Below are 11631 nucleotides of genomic sequence, written 5' to 3'. Positions count from 1 at the left end.
AGTTGAAGACCCATTGGCCTGAAACAATCTTCGGCTTCCTTCTTGACGCCTCTGTCAGGTGTCCACATCCTTGTGGATGTGCTGCCACCTGCTGGAAGAATGATGGAAGTGGCGACAACCATTTGCCGTAGGGAGCTGCTTTTCTAAAATGGCTGCAAAACCCTCACCCAATCCAAACCAGAAACCAGAGGAAGCAGGGAGGCCTAGGATTAAGAAGTCTGCAGGACTCCCTACGTGCAAGTCCTAGAGCTCCTCTGCCATCCGAAAGGGTAACCACTCTCCATCCTCATCTTCCTTCCACTGGAAGTCAGCATAATACCCCTGGCTGGAATAACTAGTAATACACAGGGCTGGACTGTTTCCTTCACTTGAGAGGAAAGAAAAACAGCAGTTCGGAAGAAAGAATCCTGTTTTTCTGCTCTTGTCTTGCCCCACAGCAAGTTACAGAGAGGCTGAGATAAAAGCCTGGCACACTATGGGTACAGTATCAGCACTGTTAGCTGCCAGTGCGTTTGCAAGGTGGGTTCAGACTTCTATCTCAATGCAGGCCCTACCCTAGGAGGCAAGAACTCCTGCAACTGCGCTGCTAGCAGGGTTAGGTTCAGCGCCCCCTGCCAAAGGGAACCCACCAACACCCCACTACCACAGGGTCTTAAAAGTTAATACAAGTACTGAATAAGCACTGGCTCTGCCAAGCTGGCAAATGCTAATTCATGTTCCTAGATGGCCAAAGAGTCTACTAGGCTTTCAGGTTTAAACCCAGAAAACAGCTGCAGCGTAATGAAGAAGGCCCTGCAGACCCAAAGACCAATCTCACAGGCCCCTTCTTCAAATTCCAGTTTGGGACAGACTGAGTTGCCATTAATGACATAACTTTTCACTTGCTCAGCTAATACTCTACTCAGCGTTGCTTTAAGACGTAACATACTTTAACTCATGAGTAGCCCTAATGGGCTCCAACTAATTAAACTTTTAATTCTAGAAAAATATAGGATGCCAAGGGTTCATTTTATTATTTTTTTAATTTTTATCAGAGTATAGTTGCTTTACAATGTTGTTAGTTTCTACTGTACAGCAAAGTGAATCAGCTATACGTATACATACATCCCCCCTTTTTTGGATTTCCTTCCCATTTAGGTCACCACAGAGCACTGAGTAGAGTTCCCTGAGCTATACAGTAGGCTCTCCAATGGTTCATTTTAGTTTTTAGGTTTGCCTGACCAGAGGATGTCCCTCTGCTGGCTTGATTTTTCTTCCCAGCAGCACCCAAACTTCCAATCTTCCCCCCCTTCAAACCAGGTTATCTGTCCTGGTCTGCGCCTTTAGTACTTACAACGGACTTGACTTGGTGAGTGGTGCATGATATGCGCAAGGTTTAGATTCCCTCATCCTGCCAGCAGCTCATAACCAGGACAAAACTAATTCAAATCCTTTAGTTTGCCCTCTAGTCTACCAGTACCATACTCTTGAGTTGGCACTTTCATTCTGTACCATCTTGCGCATCATTTTTCCACTAAATATATCATGTTAATCGCTTGACCTAGGCCTTTCATATGACCTTCAATTGGAAGTGGGGGGTGGGCAGGGAATGCTTAATAAGCCAGAATGTCTGCGTTCTCATCACAGTGCAAAACCAAAGGCCTTTCTTGTTGGTTTAACCCGAGGGTGCTGGGGGAATTACGAAAGATAGTAGGTCCACTGGCTAGACTGGTAGTTTCCTCTCCAGCCTCACAGTCCCAAAGCCTCCATTGTGGCCCATTCGTCCAGCAGGAATTACACTCATCAGTCATTGCTCTCGCATGCATATCTATAGGAGGCCAGACCAAAGTGCTCCTGGCCCTCTTTCCAAAGCACTTTTTCAGGACACCTGACCCCTCACGCCTGTTTCTAAGTGGGATAAGGCCACAGCGGATTTCCAATGAGCCTTTCACGTGACATACACAGGGCTGCAGAAAGTTGGTCACCTCACCAGCCATTTCACCAAAACTTATGGCTGGGATACTTGAAACCAAAGCGTAAGCATTTTCACAGGGGGGTGGAGGAGATCTGGAGCGACACAACTGATTTGCCATGCTCCACTCTCAGTGATATTCCAGGAGAAACTCTCTAGGACAGGAAGTACAAGTCTGGCACCAGAGTTTAGGACTTTTAATTTGTCCCAAAGTTGCTAAAGCAAAAATCATGATAAAACATTCTGCTTTCCTTTATAACCCACCAACGCAAAAAAAACAAAAACAAAAACAAAAAACCAAAACCAAAAAACTCCGTAGGAAAAAAATGGTTTTGTACATGGGAGGAAACAATATAAATTCAAAACTTACAGATAAGGGTTAGCTCTATCACTCATCTCTTTAAAAAGTTTTTACGAATATCCAGTCAACACCAACAGGGTTATCTCCCTTGAAATGTTATCTATACGGATTTCCAAGTAGACCACAGGGCTGTATACTGTCTTGGAATGTCCTCAGAAGGCTCCGTCATTGAGCAGGTAACAGAGTAAAAACCTCAGAGTCCTTTCTTTCAAATGGAAGAGGGAAAGACAGGGATAGAAGAAACTATTCAAATTTCGTCTTCTTTCCTTGTGGCTTGTGGTCTCCGCCTCCTCCTCTGCCTCCTCGGAAGCCTCCTCGCCCTGCAGGAAGGCAAGCCATCATTGAAGAGTGGCTGCAAAGCCGCCAGTTATCCCCTCCCCAGCAAGATGAGTGAGGACGTGGGGACTGATGCAGGAACCTGGACCTGCAGGCTCAGGCTCCGAAGTGCACAGCCACGTGCTACCCAGTGTACACAGCTGGGCAGGCCACCCTGCTCCTTACCTCCAAAGCCTCCCCGGCCTCTGCCACCAAATCCACCTCGGCCACCTCTGCCACCACCTCTGCCACCGAAGCCACCTCTGCCTCCTCCTCGGCCACCGAAGCCACCTTCACCCTTAGGCTTGGCCCAGTCCAAAGTAACTTTGTTTCCATCAATTTCACCATCTTCCATGGCCTCCTTGGCAGCTTTGGCCTCTTCCTCACTGTTGAAGTCTACAAAACCAAACCTAAAAACACCAAACGAAATTGCTCATTATAAAGCCAACACATGGAACAAATGCCAAGTTACTCTCACATGTTGGATGGTGATACTTAACTGGGAAAAGACCCAGGTGAGGGCAGTTCCCTATGGAAAACTGAAACAGAATGTCCCACAAAACAGCTGAATATACCTCTGTGAAAACAGAAGGCAACAATGCTAGCTCTGTGAATTGTCTCTTCTTCTCGTGCGAATCCTAAACTGTCACCGATCGACAGAAAGGAGCTCAAAGAGAAGACGTCTTAGGTGGGAGCTCTCCACCTGGTGGACGCCACACGTCCCCTGCATCTTACTTACCCCTTGGAGGATCCAGTCTCCCGGTCAGTGACTATCCTTGCACGAATAGAGCCATCAAACGACTCCTTTAATGTCTCTTCTGTAGTATCCTCAGACAGACCTTTGACAAACAGAGTTTTGGATGGCTCTGGGAAAGAAAAAATAAAAATTGTACTTTTTATTAAAGTCACAATTCATAACAACATGCTGGACTTGCATGTTGCAGTCTAGTATCTGACTACTGGCTAAGAATGCTCATCTTAGCAAAAGGTAGCCTTTCACCTTGAGTGTCTGAGGAAAAGCAGGTAAAAGCAACTTGGTCAACTAACGTTTAAAGCAAAGGGCTTAGACCAAATGCCATGTCAAGTTTACACTGATCACCAGAGCAGTTGAGAATCTTTTATGGAAAACAGGAGAAGCAGCAACCCAAGCAAGTGAAAGTAGTTCTAAACCAGGCAGCTACAAACACCATGTAAGACAGTAAACCCCTGGCAAATATGCTGCTCAGTGTTGACTTAGCTGGATCAGAACTTGACTATCTAGAGGACTTTTCTTGAGATTTCATCAGTTATTTCTCAGATAATCAATCATCATATCCAGTATCATTTACTCAGCAGCAACGGAAACGTTCTAGATCTGAGGACGCAACCACAGCATCTTGTTAATGAAGTAACTTACGGCTTCTTGCATTAGGTGATCCCCTGGGTCCTTGCAACTCCAGCCTGATGGCTCTGCCCTCAATTTCCCTTTTATTACATGAATTTAAAGCTTCTTTAGCATCTTCAAATGACGCAAATTCTATAAATGCATACCTGAGGATAAAGAGTCAACATTTAGAGTAAGTTACCAAGCGCACAGCTCCTCTGATGCCACCAAGCCTTTTTCTTGAAATACTTAAACGGTGCAGCTTCTACTAATGGCCAGGAGAACATGATTTTACCTCCACAAGATACTCTTAAAAGCCTGTAACTGACAACATAAAGATACTAATTATTTTACCCTTTAGATTTGCCATTCTGGTTCTGGGGCACTTTGATAAACGTTGCCTTCTCAAATACTTCCTGAAGAGTTTCTTCCGTTGCACTATAGGAGAGATTGCTTAAAACCAGGGTTTTTGATTCACCTACAAATAAAGACATGTCAAATTAAGACTGAAGCAGTAGTTCCCAACTACAGTCACAGCTATACATTGTTCTTAAAGAATTTCTGAGCTTGGGAGAGTTAACACACCAATGTTGATATAAGTGGAACCCTACCTGGTATTCAACATATCAAGTACCTACTATGTACTGTTAACATGCTGCTTCCTCCCACTCCTACTGTTCAGATGTAAGCTGACTGCAGCCCTGTGTCTTCCTAGCATATTCTAATTTTTAAATGCACACGATCTAAGTCCTTTACAGTATAAAACGTGCAAAGGAAGCTAGATTTATCTGTGTTCTAGTACAAAGATTTCATATAGCTCTCATTCAAGACACTCAATTACAAATACAGGTATAACTTGCTGATCTACATCTATATCCAATTTATCAGTCAACTTTATAAAGTACAAAGATGCAAAGGATTTCTTTTCCCTCCATCAATTCCAGAACCCCGCAGGAAGCCTATAAATTCTTACCACTCCAAGTGCTATTCTTTCCACCTCTATAGTCTTGACTTTGACCTTTCTCTCCGGTATAGTACAGGGAAATGGATCGCCCATCTATCTCTGTTCCCTGCTTTTCTTCCAAGGTTTTCTCTGCATCAGCTTCTGTCTTAAATTCAATATAAGCAATCCTACAAAAGGAAAAAACGTTAAGAACTCACTTGATTTTTAAAACCATATTAATTCTCTAACACAAATGTTTTTAATTTCAGCAATATGCCCCTAATTTCAGATGAGTACAATAAAAATGTCCTTTGTTTTATAGTAATTGAAATGTTCAAGGTTTCTGCCATCTTCCACTTTTCAATTTAAACTTTCCTCCCACTACAGAAAGTTTGCCAAACACTTCTAGAAAATTTGTTCACAGTAAGTCCACCTCACTACAATTAATTATTTCCAAAACATTTACTGTAAGCTAGGCACATACGTAGTATTTTATACATTAGCTCATCTTATAACAAAATCACTCTATTTTATCACTTAAAGTACATCATCCCCACTGTACAGATGGGTGACTGACGTAGGTTACAGAATAATTAATTTGCCCAAAATCACGAACACAGGAACATTAAATCAGCATTTCTTTTATAAATTAGTAAAGTTCATTGATTTTAACGAAACACTGCAGTAGACACGAAACATACCCTTTACTCTTCCCATCCTTGCTGACTAATCTGATCTCCACAGCATCTTCAAACACTTCTTTTAATTCTTCCTGAGTAACTTTATAAGGAAGATTTTTAGCCAAAAGTGTTCTCGCATCTCGATCTAGATTAAAAAACAAAAACACAAAAATGAACTGGATGGCTTAAAAGACCATTTTCCCCACAAAGATCACCAAAGACTGACCAATGTAAAAGTTCTGTTTAAGAAATAATTTTGAGGGACTTCCCTGGCCGTCCAGTGGATAAGACTGCGCTCCCAATGTAGGGGGCACGGGTTGGATCCCTGGTCAGGGAACTAAGATCCTGCGTGCCACACAGCACAGCCAAAGAAATAAAAATAAAAAGGTTAAAAATAAAAAAAAAGAGATTCTACAATGTAGGAGGCACTCTGCTATTATGGAGATATAGCAGTGGCAAAACAAATTGCTGTCACAGCTGACAACAAACTATGCACTGAATATTTAAAATACAGCTAAATATTATGTAGTATATAGAGAGGAGATGTTCAGTATTTTCCAGTTAAAAAGATCATAAAAAAAAAAAGTGTTGGGAATTCCCTGGCGGTCCAGTGGTTGGGACTCCGAGCTCCCACTGCAGGGGGCATACTTCGATCCCTGGTCGCAGAACTAGCATCCCGCAAGCTGCACGGCACGGCCAAAAAATTTTTTTTTACTTTAAAAAATTAAAAAATAAAAAGATCATAAAAACACACACTTGAAATGTGACAAGTGCATACAGAGAAGGGTAAAAGATGCAAAAGGAGTAGTTAGGGATCTGCTCTAGGTCCAGTGAGGAAAGGACTCTGTATTAATTTAGGTACATCTAACCAATTATTTTTTGATTAAGTCTAGCAAGCAGTGCCAGGCCCTGTTGTAAACATTTAACATTCTAATTCATTTAATCCTCACAACATTATGAGGAAGCCAAAGGAAAAAAAGTTAAACTACTTACCCTGGCTTGTCTACATTAGATTAAATACATAACCATTAACAAGTATCACCACTACCTAAAGCTTTACATACCTTTCTTACTGTCTTTTCCCTTTGGTTTTTCTAGTTTAATCTCATTGCCAAAGACTTTTAAACCAGTGAGTTCCAAGGCTTTTTCCAGATCTTCAGCAGATTCAAAATCCACATAGCCAAACTTCCTTTAAGGCAAAGAGGACAAAAAAAAGAAAAAAAGAAAAAAAAAAAAAGTTACAGGTGGGGGGAAAAAACAAAAAACAAAAAAACCCACCAAACAAGAGCCACGTAACACATATTCTGGGCAACAGTAACACTAATATGACAGTGCAAGCAACGATTAAAAAGCACCTATACAATTAACAAAATTGAGTCAGGCTCTTTTAAGCTGAGGCTACAGGGCAGGATCTAAGTACCAAGACCTGATGCAAGTTCACCTCTGAGATCTTCATTAGTTACACTGGCCTTAACAACTGATAGCAGATGACAAAAAAACCTGTTTAAGCACTAAGATAGGAAAATCCTGTCTGATTAAAAGCATTCACTATTATGGCTTCTCAGGTCTAATAGATACTTCTAGGATAAGCATCAAATCTCATTATTAGAAACTAGACCGTGCTATATCAAAAGTTAAGGAAGACTAGGGAAATTTCAATTTGGGGGTTTTACAATTTGATAGTCCAATGATTTAATTCATTAATGTCTAATCTTTGAAGACTTTAACATACTCACATTTAAGGATAATGGGCTATGGTTCTAAAAGGGGAAGGAAAAAGCATTAGCAGACCCACGAGTATCATGCAGAACTACGGCGTAGCTCCCCCATACTTACCTAGACACACCAATTCTGACATCAACAACTGCAAGATCATTTTTAGCAAAAAGGTCACTGATACCCGTTTTCAATTCAGGAGCAGATTTACTGAAGTTCAGGTTTCCAACAAAAAGATTGAAAGATGTAGTTGGTTCTGTGGCTGTACAAAAAATTTACTCAAATTAGTCTATTTTCCAGTATATTTGACTATTAGTCAAATTATTTCTGTACATAGCACATCAGCACATTGCAATATAACATCAGGTTTCAGTATTAAGTCCCTTTGTTGTTCATCACTTGTGCTATTACATGTTATTTCCCAACCTCCCAATTCTCTAAGTTACCTTCCACTTTCTGTTTCTTGGCTTCAGGAGCTGCTTTTTGTTTGGTCATTTCCTTCTTTCGTTTTCCAGGTGCTTCTTTGACAAGTTCTGGTCAAGATTGCAAACAATCTATGTCATCCACAAGTAGCCACACATACCCAAGCATCTCCTTTAAACAAAACTCATGCCAATGTACTTCAGAATCTAACTTGATTACCTTCCTCCTCCTCCTCCTCCTCTTCCTCCTCCTCCTCGTCATCCTCTTCCTCCTCCTCGTCTTCATCCTCCTCCTCCTCGTCATCCTCCTCATCCTCATCGTCATCCTCTTCATCTTCATCAGTGCTCTTTGCCTTCACAGGAGCAGCTTTTGCTGGAGCTTTCTTTCCTTTGGCTGGTGCAGTCTCCGTAGCTTCTTCTTCAGAGTCTGAAAGAGAAGCCACCTAGTCAAAAACTCAGAATTATCCCAGTTCTATTCCTAGTCCTAGGAAAAGCCAAAAGAAAATAAATGTAATCTTGTCCATGCCAGTGTGCTTAGTTAGTTGCTATAGGAAGAATTAACAAATCACTTGGAAGCAAAATTCTACACTGTGAAAAATACAGGATGAGCTGTTTGAAGCATGTTACTCAGGAGCAGGCAATCATGCATGGGTACCACACAGGCACCACTAGTGCACCACAATCAGCCCAGAGAATCCCTGGGATGATTCGTCAGGAGTATCGCATTACCACCCACAGCTCGCCCCTAATGTATCTTGCAAACAGGAGCCCAAGGACTCCCAATACAATGCCTTACCATCCTCGTCGTCCTCATCCTCCTCCTCGTCGTCTTCATCGTCATCTTCGTCCTCGTCATCCTCATCATCTGAGGCAGGAGCAGCAGCTGCTTTCATCACCGCTGGCTCGAATTCATCCTCCTCCTCCTCTTCATCATCCTCATCCTCCTCTTCACTGTCGTCTTCATCTTCCTCATCACTGTCTTCCTTCTTGGCATTCTTGCCGTTCTTTGCTCCCTTGGCTGGAGCGGCTGCTCCCTTCTTACCAGGGGTTGCTACCAATGCTTTGCCTGGTGTGGCTCCCTTTTTGCCAGGTGTTGCTACTGCTTTGGCAGGTGTAACCGTCTTCTTGGCTGGCGTAGCGGCTGTCTTTTTGCCAGGGGTGACAACTGCTTTCTTTGCCGGTGTGGCAACTGCAACCTTTTTTGTTGGGGAAACCATCATCTTCTTTGCTGGAGTTGTGGTAGCCTTTTTGCCTTTTTTCTGAGGAATAACAACCTTAAGAATAAATAAAAACCAACATAGGCCTGTTTCCAAACTCAGAGAGCCTTGGTCCCATAAATGAATGCTAAATTCTAGCACTGCCTCTAGTTGAAGACCACATGCACTAGAGGTTAGCAAGTTAAGCTACAGGGTCAAATAACATGTCCTTCTGTACGCTTGAAGCCACAGTCCTCATCCTGCAGCACACCCTAACACGGACTCTGAAAATAGACTGTCTGGATGCCACTGCGTGGGCTTAGGCAAAGTTTTAAAACTTAATCTTAAGCCTCAATAGTTTTCCCATCTGAAAATAACTCAACCTTATACATTGCTTTACGGATTGAGTTGATGTATGTAATTAAAAGCCTTACACATAGAAAGAACTACCTGTTAAGTATTATTAAGTTATTTGGGACTCTCACAGTGGGTGGAGGAATAAAGTTCACTGAATGCTCCTTCTTAGGACCAAAGAGAAAATGAACATCAAATAGTCAAGCTGTACAGTCAATCGCTGCAAAATTAATACAAAGAGTGAACACATTAGCTTGATAAAAAACTGTCATTTATCTACATTTAAGTCACACTCAAAACCACATTTTGTTGACTATTGGTTTTATCAGGTTATGTGTGTCAAAATAAAATCTTTATTAAATTCTAAATAAGAAATATGAGCAAATACAGCAATTAGTTGTCTTTACAGCGAGCCAACAGTAGCTGGGAGTGCTAACACAATGGGAGGTGGCAACCCTCAATCCACACATTGTAACAGTGTTTAGTATTATCAAGCCCATATAGGATAACAGAGACCAATTAATCCTACCTAGAGACTAGAAGACTCTGTTAAGGCTAACCTCAGACCTAAATATAATGCTCAGAGCTGCCACTCGCAGGACAGTTAACTGTCCAGGCTGTTTCTCCAGCTGGTACATGGGGCTAATGTGTTCAAAGTGGAAAACTAATAATATATTATTGCATTATATCACACCAAGCCCTGCAGAGGGCACATGAAAACTCCACACCTTTCCTCTCAAGTTCATTCAAACACTTACTCTTATGGTATCTTGACAGGTCAATAAAAACTTTGTGAAACGCTGGACCATTACAACAGGTCATATATGAATAAATATAATCCTATTTTTTGCCAGTATTTTCAGACATCCAATATCACGTGCTTTTAACTCTCCATTTTGTAGTTTAACACAATTCTGCGTTAAACTATATACCATTACCTCTTCTCCACTGCTATCATCCTCTTCATCTTCTGACATTTCCTCATCTTCACTATCTTCTTCTACCTCCTTTGGGGGAGGAGCCATTTTCTTGGGGTCACCTTGATTTTTACCGGCCTAAAACGGACACATTACACATTACACTTCCCACATTTCAGGCCATTCTTCAGAGTAAAACTGCAGTCATCTCCCTCAGAACCCGCTCTTCATACTGTTAAGTACAATTTACATAAAAACTACTCTTCATACCAATGTTAACACAGGTGAATTCTCAACTTCCCACATATTTCCTGTCAAGTTCTTCAAAAACCAACCTTACGATAAAAACGCAACTTCAAGAAAACGGTCTCTCTCTTCTTGCTACCTCCTTTAAGCACATCCATTTTAAAAACTATACATCCAGCCAGAATCGAACCTTGCATCGCGGCACAATTTTTCAATAGAGCCTACAATCGGACCACTGTAACAGCTAACAATCCACGGCCCTTCACCCAGGGAAAACCACCTTAAAAAAGCCTTTGGGGTAAGTTGTGGTACCTAATCCCACCACCCTCGTCTGAATTTGAATTAAGGCAATCTTAAAAAAAAAAAAAAAAATCCACGTCTTAACCTTTAGTCTTCCATTAAGTTTTCCTTTCCCAGGTTATCAACCCCGCCCCTTTCATCCCCGGCAGGGCCACGTGGGGGTAAGTCGCAGGCCACCATGTGCGCGCAGCCCGGCGCAAAAAGCACGCGGCAGGGCCTCCTTCCGGAGCCCACCTGCCGTCCGCCCGCCCGCCCGGAGCTGAGACCCCGTGGGCCGCCGCTCTCCGCCCCAGGGCCCTCAGCAGGCACCAGGACCCACGCGGCGCGGCCCACGTGGCGGGCCGCGAGCCGGGGCACGTGCGTCAGGAGGCGGGGCTCCGCTCGGGCCCGTCGCAGGAGTTTGGCCTCATCCGTGCGGGGCCCAGCGCCCCCTTCCCGCGCTCAGCCCCCAAGCCCTTCCCCGCCGCATCCACCATCCGCGGCACCTGCCGAAGCTCTTCACGTCGCTACCACACAGCCAAAACCCGCGAGACCTCCCAGCTAATCGCGCGAGACTTCGCGCACTATGGCGCCCTCGAAGGCGCCCGGGACGGCGCGCAGGCCCTCCTCCTGGCGGCGCCGCGCGCGCGCTCCTCGAAAAACAGGCCTTGACGTCCGTGCTCGCGCGGGCAAGGCCTCTTACCTTTGCAAGCTTTACCATGATAGCTGCTATGACTGCGGAGTGTGTGGCGAGCGAGTGGCGCAGATGAGCCCAGAGGAAACGAAGCAACGTCGATGGCGGCCGCTGATCGCAGAGCTCGTACGCTTGGCTGCCAGCTAGAGCTCGAGACTGAGGCGAAAGACTGAGCCTGCCCAGTAATCGCCTCT

At 43.5% G+C, this 11631-nt stretch overlaps 1 protein-coding gene across 6 annotated transcripts; it reads right to left on the bottom strand.

Moving 5' to 3' along the window:
- Positions 1 to 2119: 2119 nt before the first annotated feature.
- On the bottom strand, positions 2120 to 11619 carry LOC309630375 (nucleolin). Of its 6 annotated transcripts, none has more exons than XM_082395549.1 (14): positions 11447 to 11619; positions 10240 to 10356; positions 8548 to 9025; positions 7972 to 8178; positions 7776 to 7862; positions 7450 to 7591; positions 6678 to 6802; positions 5635 to 5758; positions 4964 to 5121; positions 4345 to 4468; positions 4024 to 4157; positions 3367 to 3493; positions 2814 to 3037; positions 2120 to 2632 (listed from the first exon to the last, which is right to left on the bottom strand). In XM_082395549.1, the coding sequence occupies exons 1-14, from the start codon at positions 11462 to 11464 to the stop codon at positions 2556 to 2558; spliced, it is 2142 nt and encodes a 713-aa protein (XP_082251675.1). In that variant the 5' UTR covers positions 11465 to 11619; the 3' UTR covers positions 2120 to 2555. The 6 variants fall into 6 exon arrangements, with proteins under 6 accessions (XP_082251675.1, XP_082251676.1, XP_082251677.1 ...); XM_082395550.1 differs by having other exon boundaries at positions 8548 to 9010; positions 11447 to 11618; XM_082395551.1 differs by having other exon boundaries at positions 11462 to 11618.
- Between the last annotated feature and the right edge of the window lie 12 nt (positions 11620 to 11631).

This window comes from Balaenoptera borealis, assembly GCF_965194805.1.
Source record: "Balaenoptera borealis genome assembly, chromosome: 6".
Classification (NCBI taxonomy): Eukaryota; Metazoa; Chordata; class Mammalia; order Artiodactyla; family Balaenopteridae; genus Balaenoptera; species Balaenoptera borealis.
This window is presented reverse-complemented; position numbering and strand designations above follow the sequence as displayed.

Bases quoted from the DNA above. Each gene is read 5' to 3' on its own strand.
- LOC309630375 (XM_082395553.1), bottom strand. From the start codon at position 10,622: ATGGATGTGCTTAAAGGAGGTAGCAAGAAGAGAGAGACCGTTTTCTTG. The intron at 6,803-7,449 runs GTAAGTATGGGG...TTTGCCTTAAAG, and splicing joins GTCAGAATTGGTGTGTCTAG to GAAGTTTGGCTATGTGGATT. The intron at 4,158-4,344 runs GTAAAATAATTA...CTTTATCCTCAG, and splicing joins CAGAATGGCAAATCTAAAGG to GTATGCATTTATAGAATTTG.